This window comes from Populus trichocarpa, chromosome 15 (assembly GCF_000002775.5).
Source record: "Populus trichocarpa isolate Nisqually-1 chromosome 15, P.trichocarpa_v4.1, whole genome shotgun sequence".
In the NCBI taxonomy this organism is placed as follows: Eukaryota; Viridiplantae; Streptophyta; class Magnoliopsida; order Malpighiales; family Salicaceae; genus Populus; species Populus trichocarpa.
Window position 1 is genome coordinate 10,587,291 of NC_037299.2, and position 24,363 is coordinate 10,611,653.

The following is a 24,363-nucleotide window of genomic DNA, read 5'->3' on the forward strand; positions in this document are numbered from 1 at the left end:
CCTAAATGCTTAAGCTATTGGGGTTTAATTGATTTTTTGACATGCTATCAGAGTTTTGATAACTAAGCGGTCACGAGTTCGAATCTCATCATCCCTATTTATTTGATAAAAATTAAACACAAGGTAATGTGAGATTGTGCAAGTTTCAAGCGCAAAGGGCTTTCACTTGAGAGGGTGTGTTAGAGAATAATATAAATCATATCTTGTGGTCTCACCTAAAAGTTTAAGCTATTAGGGTTGAATTGATTCTTTGACAATCAATGTGTTATGAATTTACAAATCTTAACTATCATTCATCTTGTTTAATTTACAAGTCAGGTTGGAGAGACAATTGAAAGCAAATGGACCACACATTATTTTTCTAGCTTTTTAGGTAAAGTGCAACCAGAATTTCATTAAATTTTTTTTTAAAAATCAATGTTTTTAGTTCGTTTTAATATGCTGATGTCAAAAATAAATTTTAAAAATTAAAAAAAAATTATTTTGATGTATTTCTATGCGAAAAACACTTTTAAAAACTATCATTATCACTATCACAAACATTACATTTCCCCTATCTATCTTTACTCAAATTAATAGTAATATGATCCATCAATTTAGCAAAATCTAAACTTATTAATCCTAAAATCAATAACTTGAGTTTCTTCATATATATATATATATATATATATATATATATATATATATATATATATATATATATATATACACGAATTATTTTTTTAAAAGAAAAAAAATCTAACCACCAATTTATTCTGAAAAGAAGACTTTAACTATTGAAATCCAAACCAACATCATGAATCATGTTAGGAGAGTAATCCATGGTATGCCTTTACGCATACAAATATAGATTTTAATTTAATTTCTCTTTATTTTCTCGACGATAATAATATACATGAATTAACCTGTATATTAATTAAGATTAAATATCTTTTCAAACGATACTAGCTAAATATATAACAATCCAGTGTATAAAAAAAAAAGAATATAATGAGATTCTCAAAATATTGATCCTAAAATTCACGTCCTAAAACAATAAAACGACGTCAAATCCTTGAGATCTGTTTTCTCTTTATTGTCCAGCTCTCCGTCATGCACGCATGATATCCTGCTGCAAGTCCAGCAACTCCCCCACTTGTTGCTGGCAAGTTGCACAGCAAGAGATAACCTCAACGACAACTTGCATGAAATTAATTCTTTTTTAACACAAGAGCAAGAGCAACCGCCCTGCCCCAACACGTACCTGCTAGGTAGGTTTTAATCTGCCCGTTGCCCGAAAACCTTGCACCAGGGTTTGCCCTAGAAGAGCTCAGAACCTCTGTATAAAAGCTCGCTAAGGCCCTTTTCTGCATAGCCTCTCTTCTCCCTCCTTCTAGCCATCTCTCTTCTCATCCTGTTATGTCTGCTGTAGATTTCCTTCCTTCCTTCCTGGTCTTTACCATCTTGTTTCTTTAGTAGGAAGTCTTCTCCTCCTCTGTGTGTGTGTGTGTGTGTGTGTGTGTGTGTGTGTAATGATCGGTTATGTTCTTGCCTTTTTACTGACAGGGCCATATATGGTACTGGCATTTGAGGGAAATTAACTCTGAGCTTAACTACCTACACAGCGAGAGGCTTAAATCCTAAATCTCTGAGTTAGATGAGCTATAAGTTAATTAAATGAGTATATATATTACCATGTTTTTCTCTTTTTCTGCATTGATCGATTGCACATGATCATTCTTGTGTGTTAACGATGAATCTCGGTTATATGTGCAAAATACTTCCATCCGCATGTGACTCATTGTGAGCAAGGCGGCCATCTTTTGCGCACAGTGGAAAAGAAAGCACCACCATTTATGGTGTACTTTTTGCTGTTCTAAGAGGTTGTGTATTGCAAGGTATACATCAACCTTTTAGATTAGCATACATTTATATATTAACCAAATTATCTTTATTAATCTCCCTTGTTCTGATAATCACTGTGCTTTTCCATGGTTTAGTTTGATAACAAGTTATTTTAAATCTGAATATTTAGTTTATTATAGCAAATACTCTAAACATAATGGCCATAAATCTGTGTTTTTTGACCTCAGATAAAACAAATTTAAATGACACATGGAAGCAGAGTACTTACCAGGTGGCTTCAACTAAATTTGTTATGCAGGGACCAAAAGGCTTCATTATGCTAATCCCCACTTTAATGGCAGATCTTTACACTGATTGACAGATAAGATGGCCTTTAATTTGGTATTATGTTCTCCATGCTTGTTTTGGTAGCAAACTCTTCTTCAAAGCCCCAGCAAACTGGTGATGTCTGGATGTAAAACTACTCAACAGGAGATCTGTTATCTTGCCCATCATGTCCCAATCTGTTCTTCATTCTAAAGCCAAGATGCAGGTGATTGATAAATGGATCCGACTAGTTAGACTCAAGGGTAACAACATGACTGCAATATGGATTCAGTCAAAGAAACAATATAGTAAAATCAAATTTAGTAGTAATTATTGTTTCTAAAGCACATAAATTAAACACTGGGATGGAAGCTCCCCACATGGTTACATTTACAAGTTCAAAAATGCTTTAATGAGAAGCGCACAAAGGGGACAACAGTATATGAAGACAACCTTTGGACGCTTCAAAATCTCAATAACTCGTTCTGGCAAGAAGATGAGTTCATGGGTATAAATTAGCCAAAATGACTTTCGAAACATTCTATGATATGAAAAATCTTGAAGGAAAATGATATGTCAAGAATAATCTCAATTTAATAGTTTAATTCAATAGTTTAAGCTTTTAGGTGAGGTTTCGAGATATAATTTATATTATTTTTTAACATATCTTTTCAAGTGAAAGCTTTTTAGACTTGAAACTTATACAAGTATATTTTATTTTGTGCTTAATTTTTATCAAATAAATGGGGATGCCGAGATTCGAACTCGTGACTGCTTGGCCATTAAAGCTCTGGTACCATGTTAAAAAATTATTTCAACTCAATAGCTTAAATTATAAATTTTCTAACAGTAAATATATGGTCGACGAGGGCAGTGCTGTCTAGCATCCTGATAGTAAGATCAGAAACTGTGAAAGAACTGTAAATTGAAGAACTCACAGCATTGCAACTTTTAACAACACTTCTCTCCAGTATATGTCTTCATTCAAATAACCCCACAAGTGCGATTTTCCACCATGCTTGGGTCTTCGATATCCACAGAGCTCCAAATACTCACCATAGAGAAGCGTAGCTCAAAGAAGTCAGAAATTCATGTATATTAGATTTACCTGAATCAAGCACCGGCATTCTATTCAGCAAAGCGATGACAACCATACCTTCTCTTCAATGTTCAAGCATCACTCTGCAGTCCTGGCAAAGTCAACTGGGGAGTAGAGGTTCTGTCATCATTTACAGCAGATGCTGGTTCCACAGGCCTCCTTAAATGGTCTATTAGCAGAAGAAAAGCCACAACACCACAGCAGAAAAAGAGCTTCCATGAAGAACAATAGAAGGAAATCTGCATGTAGATAGTGAAGGGATGTTCAAAGAAGAAGCATATACATCTTCCAATTATACCAGAAGCACAAAGCAAAAACTTAAAGAAATGTCAATGAAACATAGAGCTTTGATGGACAAACTACTAATCATTCTGACACATTCACAGCCTAATATTCAGAAATGCCAAAACACTGAGCTATTTATTCCTCTATTTGCTATCCATTATCTTTAGAGCCACAACATTTTTTCTGTTTTTTTTTTTCGTTTGCATTTTTGGAGGATTGCTGACTTACATCAGTTCTTAGACCTTGCATCAACGTTCTTCATCCATTCAGACTTACTGCCCTTCCATTTTTTTCAGATATTCATCTGTACAATCATCACGGTGGTACATTCACTATGTCTTCAGCCTCCATCTCGGCTAAGAGTGTGTTTGGTATTGCGGTAGCTGTTGTGATTGTGATTTGAAAAAAATTATTTTATAAAAAGTATTTTTACTTGAGGTTGGTTTGAAAAAATAGATGTTTGGTTAAAACTGTGGTTAAAATTGAAGTTGAAGAAAAAATAATTTAATGTATTTGATTAATAATGCTTTTAAAATTAAGGTTATAAAATAATTTTAAAAATATATATTAATATTGATGATTTTTAATTTAAATATTGTGGATTTAACTATTGGTATTATATCATAAAATAAATCATACTTTATATAAAATATTTTTTATTATTCCATGAAATCATTTATAATTTCATTACGTACGAAATACATCCGACAAAAACTACCGTTTTCATAATATTTTTAGCATGTAATAAAATTAGATAAAATATTATCAGGTATAGAATTCACTCTAAACTAGTTTTTTTTTTTAAATAAATGTTAAAAAAATTAACACACTACTTAAAAAAAAGAGTTCACGCAGGCAAGTGAACAGTGCAAGAGAATTGCACTGTTCACTATTTTTAAGTGAACAGTGTACACTATACACTGTTCATGTTAATTGCACTGTTCATTGAACAGTGCAATTAACATGAACAGTGAAAAAAATAAGAAATTATTGTTTTTTTACTGTATTTTTAACACAGAAATTAAGTAGGACTCAACAAACAGTATATCAATTTTTTCCTTAATCAAATGATTAAAAACTGTGTTTTAAATAAAAAATAGTCACAACTGCATAGCCAAACAGGCTATAAATAAACCCTTAAATGTCATTTTCTATTTCTTGAAACAGTAATTGTTATTTAAGTGACATCAGAGACGTCACATCCTAGAACTTTGATAGAATCCTCTGACACCACCCTCCATTGATATATACTTTGTATCTCGTCTTCCAAGTTGTTAGCATCAAGTCATCAACTATCACTTCTGCTTTACAGCTGTCTAAAATAAATGTCAGCAGAAATCTCTAAGATGGTCCTTGGCTCTTTGCAAAGAAAAACAATTATATGTGACAAGATAAACAGGGAGATCGACGAGACCATACCTGAAAAGAAATCCGTAAGAAATCTAAAAGCATTTTGATATCAAAACTTGAAGTTATGTTTTTTTATTTTAATTATTTTCTTAATTAATTTTGAATTTTTTTTTTCTTGCTTAGATTAAAAATTTTAATTTAATTAATATTTTACTATTTAAAAATACTAAAACTGTATGAATTTTACTAGTTATGAAAATTTTGGTTAAAAATTCTTTTATTTAAAGAATTAGAATTATTATAAATAGAAGATGTCTTGTTTATTTTTAGAATATTCAAATTATTATTTAAATTTAATAAAAAATATTAATGAATTTTCTCTAGATTTCTCTATAGTTATATCTGTGATTCTAAAGTTTAAGAATCCTAGTTTTATCTTCATTATACGCTGCATCAGAAGGTATCAAAGCAAGTTAATATTTGAATTGATGGCGAACAATGAAGAGAATCGGGGGACAATTGGTGACAACCATCTTCGTGATGGTGATTATGGGATGCAAGTTATTTGGGATCAGCTAGATCGTCATTCAGTAATGATAGCAGCTTTAGAAGAGAAACAGCAAATTGAGTTTGGCGACATCAACACTAGATTTGATGGCCTTACATTTAGGCTTGAGGCACTAGGGTTGCATGCAAACGTGAACCAAGAAAGAAGAGAGGCACTCACCGAGAATGACACTCGTGGCACCTGTCCCTGAACCAATTTGTGCAAATCCCCGTGGTTAATATGACTATGAATATTCATTTAATGAAGAAGATCGAGGTAGGGTTACTGGAAATAATATGTATGATAAAAAAAAATATCATATGAAGGTTAAGATTTCTTCTTTTAGTGATAATTTAAAAGGGGAAGAATCTTTTGATTGGTTAGCTAAATTTGATCAATTATATGAGTATACAAGAATTTTATATTCGAGAATAGTAATAAAAAAATGTAGAGTTTAAATTGAAGCATGTGGTTTTATTTTGGTGGGATATGATATTAAAGGCTACGAGGCGAGAGGACAAAAAACTTTTTAAGACTTGGGAGCAAATAAAGCAGTTGTTGAGAGGTAGATTTTTGCCCCTTAATTACGATAAACTTTTGTTCCTTTTATCACATACGCGCGCGCGACTTGGTGGGACATTAGAGTCAAGGAGTCGCCACCTAATTGTTTGATTTAAGATCACCAAGAGACCCGAGTGGACTGATCTTATTTGAAATTTCAGGGTAAGAAACTAATTGTGGTTAGAAAAGGTATTGATACCCTTAGTGTACCTTACCTGAGGTTGTTCAAAGACTAAGACAACTTAACACGTAAGAGGGAAACGAATTAGATGTATCACTAAATTTTACAATTAATACAAATTACTTCAAGTAAATAAAATAACCAACAATATAATTAAAGTACTTAAAGTAAAGAGTTAAGGGAGAGAATTCGCTGACTTGTTTTTAATATGGTTCAACAAGCTTACATCCACATCTCAAGTATCAAACCGTACTTAAGTATTGTATTCCTCAACTTGTCCAAGCTTTAGAGTACAATTTCTATTTGATGAATCCACACCAGATTTTTTACACCACTTGAAGAAATCCCTCTTCAAGATTTTTTTCTTAGTGGAATTTCATCACCAATATTAAAAGTTTTTATCTAACTCTCAAAGGTTTACAAGGATAATTTATTTTTCACAACAAACTTTCTCAATAGAGTGAATAATACAATTGAAGCTTTAATATTTCTATATATCACTAGATAACACTTATAGGAATGAAAATATTTAAAAGTAGGGAGAAAGAGATTAAATACTCTTTATACTAGAATATGATGGTTTAATAGCACAAATTAAAGTATGATGAAGAATTAATAATTTTGTAATAGTTTTACTATTAGAATAGCTTGCATATCATATTGCTAGTTTTTTTTTTTTTTTCACACCCAAGAAAACATCACTCAAAATTTCCTTCTAAAAGACTTGTTTTTACTCATTAGACTTCAACCAAGTTAGCTTTGAATGTAATGAGATTATCCCTAATTTTTACAAAAAAAAAAAGCTCATAGGAACGTCATTGACAACTCAAAATCCATAGCTGCAGCGAAGCGCTGGCATCAGAACTAGTGTAGTTTAAACCAGCAGACAACCAAGGAAAATTATCCCATACTACCATTTCTATTTCCCTTTTTTTTTTTTTTTAAGATATTGTTGAAAACATACAAATTCTCATTAATAACCGAATAATAGAGTTGAAAAACTTTCATGCTACTATGGAACCTCAAAGAACATAATACAAAAAGGAACAAGATGACGGGAATCTCGTGCAAGAATGCCCTATAAAATTACATAAATCGGAAAAATCAGCTTCTGTTATGATCCTTGACTTGCCTGATGATACTAGAAGCCCAGCTAAAATGGGATTGGCCAGCACTTTTTCAAAAATCTCAAACTCTTGAAACATTTCCCAAAGAAACTCCAACCTCAACACTTTGCCCTTGCCTAAAATTTTAACGTTACCAAATCTAAATCAGATTAGCCCTCTTTAGAAACCTGATTGCCCTACAATAGTAGGGCCATATTGATTCCACATAATCTAGGTACTTCTCCATACACCACTCTTGCAATTCCATCATCTTTTTTCTTGAAAACTCTTTGCGGTCCAAGTTCTTAAAGCTTTGCAGAGGTTGCAACACACGAGCTTGTATGTCTTCTTTGAGCTTCCCTTGTCTGATATAGCCGTAGGCCACGAGATAGTAGGTAGGTACATTTTTGATAACTTTAATTGTCTGCCTAAAGCTGAAAACATAGAGTGCCCACAAGCCCTGGAGTAACTTGATGTAGAAAGCAACAATAAGGGGACCCAAAATCCACAATGGAGTCAATTCCTTTGACACTCCAGCTCCATACACCACATTGACGGCCAGGAACAAAGGAATGCTGAAAACGAAGCAATGCAGTTAGAAGCTGCCAGAAAATTCTCAAGAAAATAACAAATATTAAAAACTAAACCCAGAACTGTATACATAATGTATTCGTTTAGAAATCAAGCATTGGAAGAATTCTTGTATTGCTAGTAGATTATCATATAGCAGTGTAGCAAAAGGAGCTCAGTTGATAAAGATAATTGAATACTGGTTATGCCAGACAAATAATTCAACAAAACCTCATTGCTTCATAGCAGTTGAGTCAGCTAAATGGTGAATCCTTAATCTTTGAGCTATGTTTGTAGCCATATTTTTCATCAGAACAAGTAATGACTAAAATTAATTTTTCAATAACCGTGTGGAAGAAGCAATAATACTTACAATGTCAGTATGGGTATCTTTATTGTTGCATCCAGATTCAGGAAGTGATACCAAACTGACTTTACATTATCAACTCTCTCCTTATTTTGGGTGGTATTTTGAGCTTGTTGCAATTCTTCCCTTGGAGGAGGTCCTTCTTCCAGAATCTCATCTGCAACTTGACTTGGAGATTGTGTGCGCAACATGCTGAGCCATTTCTTGAATAATTTATTAATAGCAGGGGATCCTGCAATCCTTTCATCTGCTTCAGAAGTATAGGAAACTGGAATACTATGCACCTTTGAAGAGTCCATCATGGTCTCCCCACTTTCTTTTGGCACATAAGAAAGTTTAACAGATTTTTTTGAAACTTTGGATCCATTAGCTCTGCCTCCTGATTCATCATTTTGTGCACTGCCTTTAAAAGCTGAAACTCTCAAGAGCTTTACTTTAGGTCCATGTGAGAAAGCCCCTGCACTGTGGAAACAATGCAGCTCAATCTATATGCTTGAAATTCATTAGATATAAACAAAATACAAAAGTGATTTCAAAGGACAAGTTTGCGCCAATCACATAGTCTACTGATAGAGAAGCATAAGAAAAATAAAATTCCAAATTATCATTAACCAAGAAATATTCTTGAATTGCACATCAACAAGTAATCAGCCAGAGCCAGGAAGTTTTGTACCATCTTCTCAGAACAAAGTAAAACAAATAAAACTGACTGCAAAATCCAATATTAAGCAATTTGGATTTGCAAAGACAAGCAGCTGATCATGAATTCAATTATATAGGAAAATTTTACCTTAAACGAAGACTGTGTTTTACTGAAAAACACATATCTGTTCTCCCTACCATCTGAAGTTCTGTTACACGTTGCTTCAACTTCACCCCTTTGCTCCAAGATAAAGGCCTCGAAGGAAATGTTGCATAAGAACCCTATGTGCAGCAAACAAAGCAATATGATGTTATAATTACAGTATATAGGAGTGCTAAACAATGGAGATTGCAAAACAAAGTGAAAATATGATATTACGAACTTGAACTAGCATAGCATGGGTGAGCATCTATGTTTAGCTTTTTTCACATGTACCCAAACACTTTCAACAAGGCAAGTACAACTGCTGTGATACAAGCACAAGATACTATCAATTTCACTAAATTTCACATCTCAAAAACATGGAAGGAAAACCAATTAAAACAGTAGAATAAATCATCTCAGCTACCTAGAACATTTTAGCAGAGTAATTCATCCACTACATCATCAATTTAAGTATATCTTCTATTAACACAGCCGTGTGTACCACACAAATGACTGATTGAACTTCCATAAACCCAACAGGGACATGTATCAACACTCTAACCCTCAAGTTTAAAAGAAAAATAAAAGACAACTGATAAAGCCCCCTTAGACCCTTTAATATACACAAAAGGTCCGTACAAGCAGAATTGATAAAATGACATGATAATTTGATTGCTGTGGATTAAGGCCTGGTTGACTTGAAAATAACTGGGGGGAGAAAACGGTAACACTCTTAGAGCACAAGCTCTGCACACAATTATTTTATAAGTACCTGCATCTGATGGGTCACCAATGCCATTTTCTCCACTTCAAGCACCCACTCATTAACTCAACAGCGCCTTATTCAATACAAAGCAACAATGCCTTATTCAATTCAAAGCTAAAAAAATAACCAGAAAGATATCAGCGAAGCTGAAAAAAATATCATTTTTTATTAGTGGCATCACTAGGATGAGGCATCAAAAACACTCATGATCCATTCAATTGCAAGAAACCGTAGGAAAAAGAAAATACAAAAGTTTGTTTGTTTGTTTGTTTTTTCTTTTGCACTGAATCACCAACAGTTCTATCGTCATTAGTTTCAATAAACAAAATGAACAAGTTGAATTATGCCTTCAAATTATCTGAATTAACCTCGCTTTATTATTTTAGCCAAAAACCCAAAAACTTCAAATTCCTCTCCTTTTTATACCTTCAAATTTCTGAGCAGCAACCAAACAGACAAATAAGCTAAACAGAGCCACATCATCTCTAACATTCACATAAAAACTAGGCAAATGCAGAAGGTTCAAGCCTTTCCCTGAAATTTTCATAGCAACCAAATAACAAAGAACCCACAAAGCAAAAACCCTAACCAAAGCAAGGTAGAACAGATTGAAGCTAACAAGTGAAGAAAAAGATAGAAATTTGATTGTAACACACTAACCTGTCCACATGAATTCATGAGAATAGCTCTACAGAAAGACAACCTTTATGTGATAATTTGATTGAAAAAGAGAAACCCTTTTGTTATCTGATTGAAATCTTGAATTCCTATGGATGGATAGAGAGAAAGAGAGGTATCTCTTCTCTTGTTGGTGAATTTTTATAAAAGGGGCTTCTTTTTTATTTTATTATTAACAGACTAACAGTGGTCGTGGATAATCAATTTCGCACCGCACCATAAAAAAGTGAGTCAGGAGGTTTTTGGCTACGGTTCTTTATTTTCCTTTTCCCTTAAATGGGAATACAACAACTGAAATAAAATAATATTAATAGATAGAAAAACTAGTGGCTGGGCTTTTATAGAACGGCCCACTTAGGCCTGTTCAGTGGCACCCGCCCGCCTTTTCCCTTCTGGATTTTTTTTCATGTATTTTATTTATGATACAGATTAAATAAATAAATTAATAATTTATGTTTTTTGAAAATAAAATAAAATAATTATTGATAAATATGTTTCAATAAAACTATTTTCAAAATTCATCATAATAGAAAAATCATTCTATTTATGAAAATAAATATATTAATAATTAAATTTGAAAATTACAAATTATTTGTTATTATTCATGACTTGAAAATAGTTGAGTCTCAAGAAACTTATGAGATAAAATAAACATAGAGAGATTTAATATTTTTATTTATAAAACTAATAGAATTAAATTAAATACTATAAAATGAATTGTTTTTAGCATAAATTAATTATTTTATTTATAAAACTAACAAAAAACTATTTCTATAATCAATAAAGAAATTAAACATTTTTTTATTTACAAAAGATTGGATTAGGATATCATTCATTGTCTTGATATTATGATCACCGAATGCTTTTATACTACGATCGGAGGATACTAATAAATTGTTTTGTATTGTGATGGTTTTTTTTTTGCTCAATTATAGAGAAAATATTGTTTAGTTAGGCAAATAAAATTTCGTTTCAAATATTGATTTTAAAAATGCTGAAATAATATATTATTTATTTATTTATATGTAAAAATCTATCTCTCAACAATTTTAATTAAATATATATTTTGAAAAAATTACTTTTAAAGAACTGCAACTAAGTGTTTTTTTTTAATCCACAAACACACAAAAGCTCCCACTTGTCTAATTCAATCTCGTTTCTTACTAACTAACTGTCTGGAATCAAATTAATTCCACATGAAATTTAAATTTAATTAGTAGCTTTTTCTGTATATATACTCTTAAATGTGATTTAAGATGGCTATTTTCAAGAGCTAAATAACGAGGAAGAGCCTGTAAACTCGAGATCCTTAACACTCACACATTTATATGTAGATTGAAGATATAAATGATAGAATTCAAATCAGGAATGTCATTTCTCTCTAATTAATTTTTTACAACTTGACTATTGTCAGTTGAGCTACTAACTTAGTTGTTATTTAATTGATAACTTATTATAATTTTAATGTTTGGAATACTAGAAATTGAATTTATTTTATTTTAATTTTAATTCAAAAATCATATATTTTTGTTAAAAAAACATTTATTTTTTTTATTAATGTAAAAATAGAATCCAGACTTAATTTTGTAATGTAACATGGGAAGTAGGTGTCAACATTATGTGAAATGCATATGGCCACACATCTTGATTACCAATCCAAACAAAAAAGGAATAAGGAGCATCTGGTTCAATAGATTAAGAGTTTCCAGCAATTGTATGCATACTTGACCAGGTAACATGAAAGACTTAGAATGTATTTGTTTTTAAGGTTGTTTTCGTGGTTATGCTTTAAAAAAGTAAGTTTGAAAAAAAATACGGTTAGTTCGATTTAGATATGTTTTTTGTAAAAATTATGGTTGAAGTTTATGTGTAACAAAAAAACACGTATAAAATATTTGATGGAAGTATGATTACGATTGTTTTTCAAAGTGTTTTTTACTAGTAAATGCATCAAAATAATATTTTTTTTTATTTTTTTAAAATTATTTTTGATATCAGTGTATTAAAATGATCTGAAAACACCAAAAATATATCAATTTGAAGCAAATAAAAAACATGTAAAAACAAAACAAGATTTTACGAAACTCAATTAAAAAAACATGTAAAAACTGCTGCATAAAAATTACGTAAAACTTAATTTTTTGACGGAATCCGCAGTACAAAATATGAAAAACAAACGCAGCCTTACTCGGGAAGACTCTCTCATAAGCAGTCAAAACATTCCAGACTTCACGAACAAGAAATTCTACGGTTATTGCTAGCAAAAACACAGCAATCAACCCCTTCATTTTCCGGAAGCTTTTGACAGTTATGCTTTCCTACCTCTCAAGTAATTTCTCTGGCCAAAAACCCAAAGCTTTTGTTGAAGAAAAGAAAGAGATAGTAAATTCACATCCTGCTCCCTTTGGGAGAATCTATAATCTCAAATTAACTTTCGAAATAGTTACAGCCAGAGCACATTCCCTTCATGGGCAACTTTTTTTTCTTTTTTTTTTAATACCGTGTCAAGAAGAAAACCTCCAAGAGCACCATAGCAGAGACTTAATGAAAACATGAATAAATCTAGGGGCACGTCACACGCTAAAGAATGGAAGATTGAGATAAAGTGGGAGAACCAGAAAAGCTCCTCTACTTCATTCTTTCTAGTGTTCATATAAAGGAGGAATATTGATCACTAGATACACCGCTCAAAACATATCTAGGGTTCCACAGCAAACACACTGCGACAAAATAACACTGTTCTGATCAAATACATTTTGAAAAATAAGAAAATAAATCAACCATATCCGAGTGCCTCCTGCCTGCCTCTCTATCTTTTCTTTTCTTTTTTGCGATGCCATTTTGTTTGCTCCAAGCCCTGCTCAATTACCATGCAATCAGTTGATGACGATCCAATATTATTTACAATTGAAAATGACTACCTGACTAAAATACCTGAGTACGAGAGATCATCTCAAAACTTTTATTGGAGGCATGGTTTTTGACACACCAGAGCCCGTTCAAGAGTTTCACCCCTAATCATAATTGGCATCACCTCGAGCACCACCAGGTTGCCGCCCATGAGAATTCCCCCCACCACGCCTTGAGTGACTCTGACCTCTCTCCCTGGACCTTGCAACAGAATTATGAGAACCATCTTTTGAAGATTCATAATTGTTAGCTTTGTTATTATATTGAGGCCCTACTGGCTGGTACTCATAATGTGAATTCTGTCTCTGCCTTTCACGGTTATGGTGCTCGTTATCTTTCCCAGGACCACTCCACTCGCCACCACGAGAATCATGCTCTCTGCCAAAGCGGCTGTTTTGGTTTCCATTTTTTCGGAACCCTGAAGACACCCGTTGTTGAAAATCCATATTCAAAGGAGATGGTTCAGCCGGATGTCCTTTATGTGATGCTATCTTCCTTTCCTTCTTAACCTCTTGATGCCCAGTGCTAGGATCTTCTTCCAAATTGCTCCTTGCAGACAGAGAGCCATCAGGATGGGACTGGGCCTCTGCAGCAATATCCTTGTCAGGTTGAGGCAGAACTGGCATACCATTTTGAGAAGTGGAATCCTTTTTATTACCCCTACCAACTTCAGAGCCTGTGTTCTGACCACCACTGGCCCTGCTTCCTGGATTAGTAGTTGCTGAAATTGCCTGGGATTTGGGTTGCCAATGAGATGCTGGTCGTTCCCCAACAGCACGATTTTCTTTTGAAGTTGCAGCTGAGTCTGCTTGATGCATCTCTGAACCTAAGGTTTGGACATGAACCTTTTCAGCGTCCCCAGTATGAATTCTCCTCTCATCAGGATCATGGCTACTTTTATGTCCCCTGTATGATGGCCGCCTAGCTCTGGCTGTTGCACCATGATCTTTTATAGCAGGGACAGTGATGGGCACCTCAGATTTTTCAGGAATGTTCCAACCATCAGAGTCGCTCCATTCATCATAATGACCCAGTTGCTCTTTCACTGAACTTACATCAGGTTTCTGGACTTGATGCTCAATTGATTTTTGAACATTTTTACTTGTAAAAAACATAGTTGATTCAGACGAACCCCGTTGGCGCCATGATCCATTCCTTTTTCCTGACTTATTTTGCCTGCCATCCCCATTCTTAGATTCTAAAATGGATACTACCTTTCCCATACCTGTGGCAGGGCTTTGAGAACTTTCATTGCCCAGAGAACGAGATTCAGGTCTTCCAGCAGTCTCATCTGGAGTAATCTGATTGATTAATGGCGCCGCTGAATGGGGACTACTTCCTTGCTGAGCCATTTCTTTGGCTACAGACTTTGGAATGTATCTTTCCATTTCTGCCCGTTTATTTCTTGTATTATTCTGCACTTGCTGATCACTCTTCATGGGTTCACTAATGGCATCAGCCAGAGTCTTCTGACTGGCTTCATCAGTAGCCTCAATTTTATTGTGTGACCGCACAGGAGCCCAGATAACAGCATCACCACTTTGGAATTTCTCAGTTGATTTATTAGCTTGTGGATTCCTCGGCATCCTGCGAGAATATTGAGATTTCCACTGATTATTTACTCTGCCTTGAACTTCTTCATTTGGTGATGATGTGCGATGATCCAAAGACTGATTTCCATCTCTAGAATCAGTCTGGGAGCTTGGATCTGACACAGATTCAGAAGCCTTGGACTTGCTACTTTCAACTGAAATGTCTAAAGCAGTTATTTCTTTTGATAGGGTTGGCGTTACAACTACTGCCATAGATGATGCCTCCTCCACTTTGTACTTGTTCTTTCCATTTCTGTTCTTTCTTCTACCATGATGTACTGAAGACTCGGTCGTGGCAGTTGGGTTGATGGGCAAAGTCGATTCAGGGCTTGTGGTCATTTCAGTTGCACCCTCGATAGAAACAGGAGCATTGGCTGCTACATCAGTAACATTTTTTGGTGCCTCAATTATAGAAGTCATTAACTTATCATTGCAAGTCTTTTCCAAGGGACCATTCTGCTTTTGTCTGTAGCTCACACGCTTCTGCTTAGAAGCTCTATTGTCATAAGTCTGTGGGGCATTATCAGGGTGATCACCATCAGCACGACTAACATCCTGTTGCAATGGCTCCAATTGGTCATGTATCACAACAGATTCCTTGTGGGTAGCCTTCGGCATCCCTGGCAGAACCTCGCTTAAACTCTCCGCTGCCTTAGTCCGCTTATTCAACTCTGCCAATTTTGCAAGTGCCTTGGCCTTTTGATCTCTAGCACGTTCCTCCTCTTCCTTCTCGCGTTGTTTAACCCGTTGAATGGCTAGCTCTTTCATCTTAGCACGCTGATTAAAAAAACAATAGCAAATAAAGATGCTGATAGATAAAAAAAGGAATTATATAAACAACAGAAGGTAAAAAAAATAAAAAAATATTACTTGCACCTGGCTATCACTGGGATCAGGGTGAGGTAGCACAGATTCTCCATCATCCTTCCCTTGATGATATGACCCAGACTTTTCAGTTGCCTCTGCAGGACTATGGTCTTGCCTATGAACATTAGAACTTTCAAAATGAGAAGACGACAATACACTCGACAAGTCTGCAACATGAGATCTTCTCCGCCACCCTTCAGCCTCTTGGGTACTGAATCTCCCTTTACCATGATGATCAGGTCTCCCATGCATACCATGAGTTGATCTCCTGTGAAATTGTACATTAGTGTTGTCCACCATTGGAATAACAGATTCATTGTCAATAAAAGCCTACAGGAAAACACACACACACCTGGAGCTTGCTGTTCCGATAGCATCTGTTACCTCATGGCTCTTATCTGCAGCAGAAATGCGGTCTTCATGGGAAGCAGTGTCGCTAATGCCACAGACATGAGTTCTTTCAAGAGATGCATAACTATTACCAGCTTCATTTGCAGAATGATTAGACCTGGCATTACCACCTTGTAATCTATTCTTATGCTCCTCCCTACTGGAAGAAAATTTAACTTCTTGCCTTCCATCAGAGGCCCTGGCCTTCGCATTTAAACCTTCTATTTTCCTGATTAGACTAGGATCCTTTGGGGCGGTTGAAACTTCTGGAAAACCAGATGCTGCAGGTTCCAGTTTCTTAACTGAACTGTCATCAGCTGCCTTCCAATTTCCTACATGTTCAAGAGGTTTTACTTTAACACCTCCTTGGTTGCCATTGGCCTCGGAAGAAAATTCTTCGCCAATTCTTCTTGTATTCCTCTCTTTATTGTTCTTCTCATCTGCACTCCAACCATTCTCCCATGATGACTTTCTTTGATGGCCTGCCTTCCCAGGATAAGATGCATTGGTTGCCATCATGTCATCCCACTTCTGTTCTTTGTCTTTTCCCTCTAAACCATCATGCTGCTTCAGAAGGACTTTGAATGGTCCACGAGTATCTTGTGGATGACCAGATTCGAGTTGTTCTGGAACCATTGTGTGACCACTAGGAGGACCATATCCAGCTGGCCTTCCATGGGAATTTGCAGGATCAGGAGCATTTTGACCTGAAAATCTGTTATATGGAGCAGGACCCACTGCCATTCCCATAAACTGAATATCTCGATCATTGGAGTTGCAGTAGCCCATGTGAGAAGCGTAATAGCCCTCGTAAGGAACTGGTCCAGGATAAAAGCCAGGACGAAATGGCATGCCTGGACGCATAAAAGCATCATGCATGTGGGGTCTGTACATATCTCCATTTGTTGGATGGGGTCCTCTTGGTCCAGGTCCTGGTGGAGGACCTTGTTGTGGGTTGGCAAGAGCAGTAGGTGGAATCTGCGGACAGTAATAAGGAAATGGCTCCATGGGAAAGCCACCAGGTGCTATTGGCGGTGCAAAAGGTGGACCACCTGGAGGTCCTCTGTACCAAACACCACCTGGAGGATTATTTACAGGGGGGCCATGCCAAGAATCATAATTCTGTGGGCGAATATTAGAATTAGGATACAATTGGTGATCAGGGTGCCACTTCTCCATGCTAGGCCTCAACCCATCTTCACCACACATGGGATTCTCTCTTCTCCAAGAATTTGCAGGTTCCATCTTTGCATTTGTGTTTATAGAAGCATCACCTGAAAATTAGAAGGAAAAAAAAAAACAGTATGACTATCGTTATTTAGCTAGGAAGTGGCGAATGTCACATTTAAGGCATGCACACAAACATGCAAGATTACATCATGAAAGAGACGGCAGCATGCCTATAAGAAATAAGTGTCTGGTGCCAAAAATGCAAACCTGCAGAATTTTCAGCACTCTCTTTCCCTGGAGCTACTCCACCCGATGATGAACCAGGACGACTGTAAGAATCATGGTCTGCAATTAAATAGTTCATGAAGAAATTAACATCATCATTTATGTATTTGACAGATCATGAATGGGAGACATGTCATTGGAATAGACTACAGCATCAATATGAATAAATCTTATGTGTGAACATTATTTGAGAATAAGATTGGCCATCCAAATTTCTTCACTGATGCCAAAGAAAAAGAAAAATTGCCAATTCAATAAGTCTTCCCTCTGATCCTCACTAGAAAATAAAATTTACATGAGCTTTTTTAAATCAAAACAAGTAGCATTACTTTGATAAATATAAGATCTTGGAATATCATCATGCCATTTAGATAATATTGAATACAATTTGGTGATACCTACCAAGGAAATTGAGCTACATGTGATTAAAAGACTAAAACAATGACAGGAAGTTTTCCTGGCACTGTAAGAAGCACTGCAGGTCTAAAAGCAATGAACCAATAATAGAATGAGCACAAATTCTTATTGTGATTCAATAGTATTAAAGGGCAAGGCAATAAAAGTATACCTTGGGACTCCGTGTTTTTTCCAGAGTTTTCTTTCTCTGAACCAAGTGTTGGAAAATCTCCTGAAGTCAAAGAAAACCCCTCATTCTTAGAGGATGTCCCTCCCTGCACGTATAGCAGTTATAACAGTGAGAAAGGCAAGTCAAATTAATAAAAGAAAAGCGCAAAAGCAAACCCAAGAAACCCAGATAAAATTTAGTTTGGCCTTGGCTTGGGTTGTTGGGAATGGTCAAGCACATAGAATGTGAGTTACATGAACAATTCTGTGCCCACACAGACCAAATGGCCCAACCCAATGTTTTTAATCAGTAAACCAAATCTAACCTCCTTGGAAAATCTTTCTCCTTGTATCAACTACTATTCCTTCAAAATATCATAATAATAACCACGATTTCTAATGTAAATGACTAAGACTTTCTTCGTCGAATAAAATATGAAAAGTCGTACACAAATATGACACAGCACACTCAATTATGAATCCAATTATGCTTTATTCCCCATCTTTTTAAAGTGTTTGCCCTTTAACCCTAAAATTACCATGTTGCAACGCCTACCATTCTATAGTTTATATAGAAATAACACTTTACATCCTCCAAAAAAGAGTGTTCATTAACAAATTGGTTAAAGGATCTTATTATTACATAAATACGATCAATGAGTAAAAAAAAGGTTTACAATAACAAGCAGCCCTTTGCAGACATGTATGGGAAAAAAAACTGGTAATTACAGAGAGTAGATAAATGTAGTGGCATTAGATCAATAACAATTTGAAAATTCATAGCTCTCCAATGGGTAGGGAAGCCATAACCTTGTTGTGTGGATAACTTTTAACTGATCAATATGGATTTCTACTGCGAAAACATGGGGATTTCTAGCTACAACCATTCGATCTAGCATGTGGATGCCCATCTAAGAATTTTGAGTTCATTGATTGCAATTGTAATTTAAGAGATCACACAACATGCATTCATAACACAAGAAGAAAGCAATCAACAAATGTATTAAAGAAGAAGCTTGATAAGAGAGGTTTTAGGGAGTACGGCTACAAATTGTAATTCAAACCAACAATGAACTTCACATGCATTCAATTACAATACCTTTTGATGAATGTAATCCTCCATATGACTTAGAAGGTCCTATTATAATCAATTCCAGTGAGCTGTTGCAGGGTTTACCAACAGAAAAACTCTACAATTTTCATTAATATCTCATGGCTACCATTCTAGATATTACTAGCTATATAATCAACTAATTTAAGAATCTGTTGCCTACTACACTCGAACAAGCACCATTTAGCAGCAAGTTACTCAAGCAATTCAGAAACCTATTGCCTGATTGATGCTATTTTCCCTTTCACTGCATTGGTTTCAGGATTTGTTTGAAAGGTTGGGTTCAGTAGAAACTGCCCACTTGTACAAAGAACTGCAATAACAGCGAAAGTGCCAAAAATGAAATGCACAAACTTCACCAGCAAACATTACATAAACAAAAATATATTCCATATGTTGATGATAATTATCCAAGCAAATTCTTGATGACATGAGCAAAAAAAATTCATTTCAAAGTGATTAGTATGAGATGATATAAAAGGTGATCTTTAAGAAAACCATACCAACTTTTCTGCCGTTCCAGTTGCAACCCAAGCAACTGAATTATCAGATAAGGGCTCAGCGAAACGGGATAACTGCGAGCTACCAGGTCTTGTTTCTGCACTGCAAGGACGCAATGATGTAAATGATGTTTGATTCGATGTCAAAGCTCCTGATGCTGAAGATGGCCTAGAATTTGTACCCCATGCACTAGCAATGGGATCGTGGGTTCTATCACTGCCTGCAGTTGATGGTCGAGTGCCACTTCCACCAGATGAGGGGCGACCACTCAGATGGCTTGGTGAACCACTACCACCATCAGTATTTGGAGACAGCGTTGAAGAACCCCAGGCATTAGGAGTGGAAGAAGATGATCTGGTTCCCCAGCTATAGGTACCCCTGTGAAGTTTAGGAAGCAGTTAAGGATCAAGTCAAGCTATATACATCCATTCATACTGAAGAAAAAAAGTACTGGCACAAAGGCATTTCATAAGGAAAAAGAAGAACAATGGCAGGAGAACCGGAAAAGGGCATCAAAAAACCAGAAGGTAGATAAATTACTCACTTGGGCACAATTTCGACATTCGGGTCCAGACCATGATTTTCTAACCTTGAAACATCAGAGTGGAAACATAAAAATTTATTGGAGGTAAACCAAGAGCCTCATCATACAGAACCACAATTTATTCAGCAGAAACCTAATACCTTTGGCTGGGTAGGTTTATTGGTTTGGGAACAGCGATTTTCCCCAAACTTGTCATGCCACCACCTCTTCTTGCAGGAGCATATCTGCAGACACTCATTTTTAGATAACAATTCATAAATTTGTTGGTTATACCCAATAATTTCAAGATCAAAACCATTCATACATAGAGGTTGGAAGCTGCCAATAAGCACAAACGTAAAACATAAATAAAGATGCCCACACTGCCAAATCCAAACCACAACACTTTTAAATGTGAACATGTCAAATGCAATATAAAAAATGCATGGATTTTATGAAGTATGGTACGCCAAACAATCTTTTGATAAAATGGTAGTGCCCCTCTAAGCCAATATTGCACAAGTTTTAGAGGGGTAATATCAATACCATGAGAAAAAACTGTCTGTCCTCCCACTGGCCCATGCAAAACCAAACACATGCTTAAAGATGATAGTTTATTTTGAAGGAGATGAAAACACATATAAACCCCATACCTGCGATCTCCGGTCAACATACTTGATGTCATAATTCAGTAGTCTTAGCAAGGTCATCCAAAAGACTTTGACACAATCTAGGAAGATAAAGAAACAGATAAACTACATCAAAATGATGCATCACCATAAAGACCATGGTAAAAGGATGGTAAGCATTTTATGTGCAGTGGATAATGATATACATGATTTTGTCTTCAATAAGAGGGGAAAAACGGGGGGCTACCAAAGCATGCACAAAAAAAGACTGAATCGATTCTGAAATCTAAATCCGTACAAAACAAATTTCTGGAATCTTAGTCCACACAAAACAAAACCCAATAAACACACACTCATTGCTCCCTCTTTGACATCCAAATTATAATTTTCATGTTAAAGTTTCTCCTTAACTACTATCGATAGACCATTAGGATCTTCCTTGAATCACTACTCTGTTACTGATTACTAGTGCCTAATTTCCACTAAAGCCACTAAACACTTCTTCTCTCACTCATTCAAAATTTTAATCAAACAAAACCAAGAAAATGCACAAACAAAACAGCATAAATGTCTGGAATACTATTCCATATGAATAAAAAAAGATGACTAAAATTGAATCAATTGGGCATCAAAAACTAGTGGTTAACTAATAATCATAAATTTTGATTGCTATAGGACGAAAAGAACTCATGCAGGCAACCTGGTATAGTTTGGTGGGGAACATAATTAGCAGAGTTGAGTGTTCTATAGAGGAAAATAACACATGCGACATTTCCTTGATAATGCATTACAGAAAAACTTGCTAAATCCAAATAGTTAACTAAGCATGCATAACCTCTTCGCAACATTTCCAACTTGATCAATTAACAGAATTTAGATTTCTCAACATTCTAAACCCTAAAATCATGCCCTATCTTATATTCACTTTTGATATTCTGAACCCAAAATGCAAAAAGGTTCCTCTCTTATCACCAAAATATAATTCCAATCTACAGTTTCGCTTTGACTACAATCCATTGAAAATTTAAAAATAAGCCAAAAAAATATAGTATTAATTTATTTATTTATTAGAGCTAAGAGAAATTAGAAGATCAAGTCACATATTCTACAGAAAAATCTAGGAGACTCGCTCGAATAAACAACGAATCGGATCAATCGTAATTATAAAGCAAACAGAAACTAAAAAACACACAGGCTAAGTACAATTTTTATTAAAAAGAATAAAAACCATTCTATTTTCCTTCCTTTTTCCGGCAATTTCTCGGCAAGCAAACAGACACGTATATTAATAACAAACAATAAAATAGAGAACTCCTTGCCTGAGATTTGATTCCTTTCGTTCTATTTTTGCTTGATTAGTTTTTTTTTTTTTGGAAACCCTAGCGGAGAGTAAAAGGTGGGGAGAGAGAGAAAGGAAAGAAATTTCTCTCAAGGGCTTCGTATGAGATCGGGAAGGGAAAAGAGATCCGTGCAGGGAGAAAGCAACGATTGAAAAGAGTGAGAGCTCGCCTTATTTATTTATGTTTTATATTTTTCATTTAGATCCGCTAGAGAGAAGAAAAGGAGAGAAAACTAAAGAAGGGAAAGAGGAAGACCAAGCGAGGAAGGTTTGATGGTTGTGGCCCTGATATTTGACATGGAACCTTTTTCTCTCTCTCTCTTTCTTTCTAACTCGAATAAAATAAATAAATACAATGGATTTGGATTATTTTGATGGTGAATAAATGAGTGTTAATGTTTGGTAATTACAGATAATGATGATAATCGAAGTTAGCTCGCTGGAGAACAAATAAAGCCGGAGGGAGGAAAATTAATCGGGCTAAGAAAACAATTAAAAAAAAAAACAATATATTTATATATATATAGAGAGAGAGAGAGAGAGAGAGTAAAGGTAAAACTACGAACCAACAGAGTACACGTGTCGGGTATAATTTCATGAGGAAATCAAATCGGATTGGTGTCTACATAGCACGTATTCTAATTTGTACTCGTATACAGAGCGTTACCGAGGCAAGTTCCACACGTACATTATCCAGTATGATATCTAATTTTAACACGAGAGACAAAAATTTGATTAACATTTTATTGATAATTATGTCGTATGCTGCCAGGTTAGATTAAATTTTTAATAAATATAAAAATAATATTTAAATATTGTTAACATATTTTTTAGTAAAAAAAATTAAAATGATAATTACAAAAACTTTTTTATAATTTGTTTATTTTACTTTTCCTCTATATTTTCATAAATTATATTTTATATTATTAATCAAATAAAATACATTGTTAAAGATGTAAATTATTATTAAACATATAAATTATAGGATGTAAAATATAATTTATGAACGTCTAAAGAGAAATTAAAATTCATATCAAACTATAGGAGGGTTTTTATAATCATCCCGAAATTAAATTACGTGGAGGTTAACTTGATATGACATAGTCGACCTTGCAGGTTAAAAAATAACCCGAACAATCAATTAAAATATAGTTTGATAAAAAAAATCAAGACGATATATTTTTTTTAAAATATTGAGACGACAACTTATTAGATCTACTTGAATCAACTCGGATTTACTTGAATCAACTTAGATTAACATATCAAATCTTCAACTCGGGTCATGAGACCCTGATAACCTGATAGAAAGAAATAAAAATTATTATTCAGCTCAATTCTTAATCAACCCTATTAAATGACCAGATTGAAAACAAAATTTAATTAGAAAAATTAGTCGAGTTAACCCTGGTTAACCTGTCAAACCCGAGTTATGAGATATGGATAACCACATAAAAAATTAAAACAAATTATAAACTCAATTCCTAATCAACCCAATATTGAAGAATAAAATTAAAAAAATCAATTAAAAAAGAATACATAAAAACACTTACGTCAACCCGAGTCAACCAACCAAACTCGTGACTCGAGTTGTAGGGCTTTAATAACCTTATAGAAAGCAAACTGAAACAAATTATGAAATTTAGTTCTCAATCAACCAATTATTAAATATTAAAATTGAAAATTACAAATTGCATAAAGCTTGTAAAAAAATTATATATATATATATATATATATATATATGAGGCTAACCATGGTATTCAATTGCTAGACAATCTATTTATAGTACTATAAGGATTGGGTTTCACATAAGTTATAAATCATAGTCTTATACAAACTTTCTAGGCAAACATTTGGGGAAATTTATTCCCTTAAATACACCAGGTTTAATATAAAGATGGTATGAAAAAATAGATTTAATTTTAGTTGATGCATAAACTAGTCCAATAATATTTGGCTAACTGGTAAAATGACCTTTGAATTATTGGTTAAATTCAACTTAACCCTTAACCTTTTGATTTTCTAATTTGGTCCCTC

At 34.6% G+C, this 24,363-nt stretch overlaps 2 protein-coding genes across 5 annotated transcripts; both read right to left on the reverse strand.

The window, feature by feature from the left end:
* Nucleotides 1-7,123: 7,123 nt before the first annotated feature.
* On the reverse strand, nucleotides 7,124-10,719 carry LOC7453778 (uncharacterized). Of its 3 annotated transcripts, none has more exons than XM_024585918.2 (5): nucleotides 10,431-10,718; nucleotides 9,777-9,843; nucleotides 9,008-9,141; nucleotides 8,224-8,679; nucleotides 7,124-7,855 (listed from the first exon to the last, which is right to left on the reverse strand). In XM_024585918.2, exons 2-5 carry the CDS (start codon nucleotides 9,801-9,803, stop codon nucleotides 7,441-7,443), a joined length of 1,032 nt encoding a protein of 343 aa, XP_024441686.2. In that variant the 5' UTR covers nucleotides 9,804-9,843; nucleotides 10,431-10,718; the 3' UTR covers nucleotides 7,124-7,440. The 3 variants fall into 3 exon arrangements, with proteins under 3 accessions (XP_024441686.2, XP_002322176.3, XP_024441687.2); XM_002322140.4 differs by having other exon boundaries at nucleotides 9,777-9,884; XM_024585919.2 differs by lacking the exon at nucleotides 9,777-9,843 and having other exon boundaries at nucleotides 10,431-10,719.
* A 2,324-nt stretch (nucleotides 10,720-13,043) lies between these two features.
* LOC7453779 (protein MODIFIER OF SNC1 1) lies at nucleotides 13,044-22,657 on the reverse strand. Of its 2 annotated transcripts, none has more exons than XM_024586675.2 (11): nucleotides 22,310-22,657; nucleotides 21,015-21,091; nucleotides 20,523-20,606; nucleotides 20,383-20,427; nucleotides 19,841-20,216; nucleotides 18,231-18,333; nucleotides 17,645-17,722; nucleotides 16,170-17,481; nucleotides 15,821-16,085; nucleotides 13,383-15,727; nucleotides 13,044-13,305 (listed from the first exon to the last, which is right to left on the reverse strand). In XM_024586675.2, exons 2-10 carry the CDS (start codon nucleotides 21,044-21,046, stop codon nucleotides 13,463-13,465), a joined length of 4,560 nt encoding a protein of 1,519 aa, XP_024442443.2. In that variant the 5' UTR covers nucleotides 21,047-21,091; nucleotides 22,310-22,657; the 3' UTR covers nucleotides 13,044-13,305; nucleotides 13,383-13,462. The 2 variants fall into 2 exon arrangements, with proteins under 2 accessions (XP_024442443.2, XP_002322177.4); XM_002322141.4 differs by having other exon boundaries at nucleotides 15,827-16,085; nucleotides 22,310-22,656.
* Between the last annotated feature and the right edge of the window lie 1,706 nt (nucleotides 22,658-24,363).

Bases quoted from the DNA above. Each gene is read 5' to 3' on its own strand.
- LOC7453779 (XM_024586675.2), bottom strand. From the start codon at position 21,046: ATGACATCAAGTATGTTGACCGGAGATCGCAG. The intron at 20,428-20,522 runs GTATTAGGTTTC...TGATGTTTCAAG, and splicing joins ATAAACCTACCCAGCCAAAG to GTTAGAAAATCATGGTCTGG. The intron at 20,217-20,382 runs GTGAGTAATTTA...TAAACTTCACAG, and splicing joins AATGTCGAAATTGTGCCCAA to GGGTACCTATAGCTGGGGAA.
- LOC7453778 (XM_024585918.2), bottom strand. From the start codon at position 9,803: ATGGCATTGGTGACCCATCAGATGCAG. The intron at 8,680-9,007 runs GTAAAATTTTCC...TTGTTTCCACAG, and splicing joins AAACACAGTCTTCGTTTAAG to TGCAGGGGCTTTCTCACATG. The intron at 7,856-8,223 runs GTAAGTATTATT...CTTCGTTTTCAG, and splicing joins AAGATACCCATACTGACATT to CATTCCTTTGTTCCTGGCCG.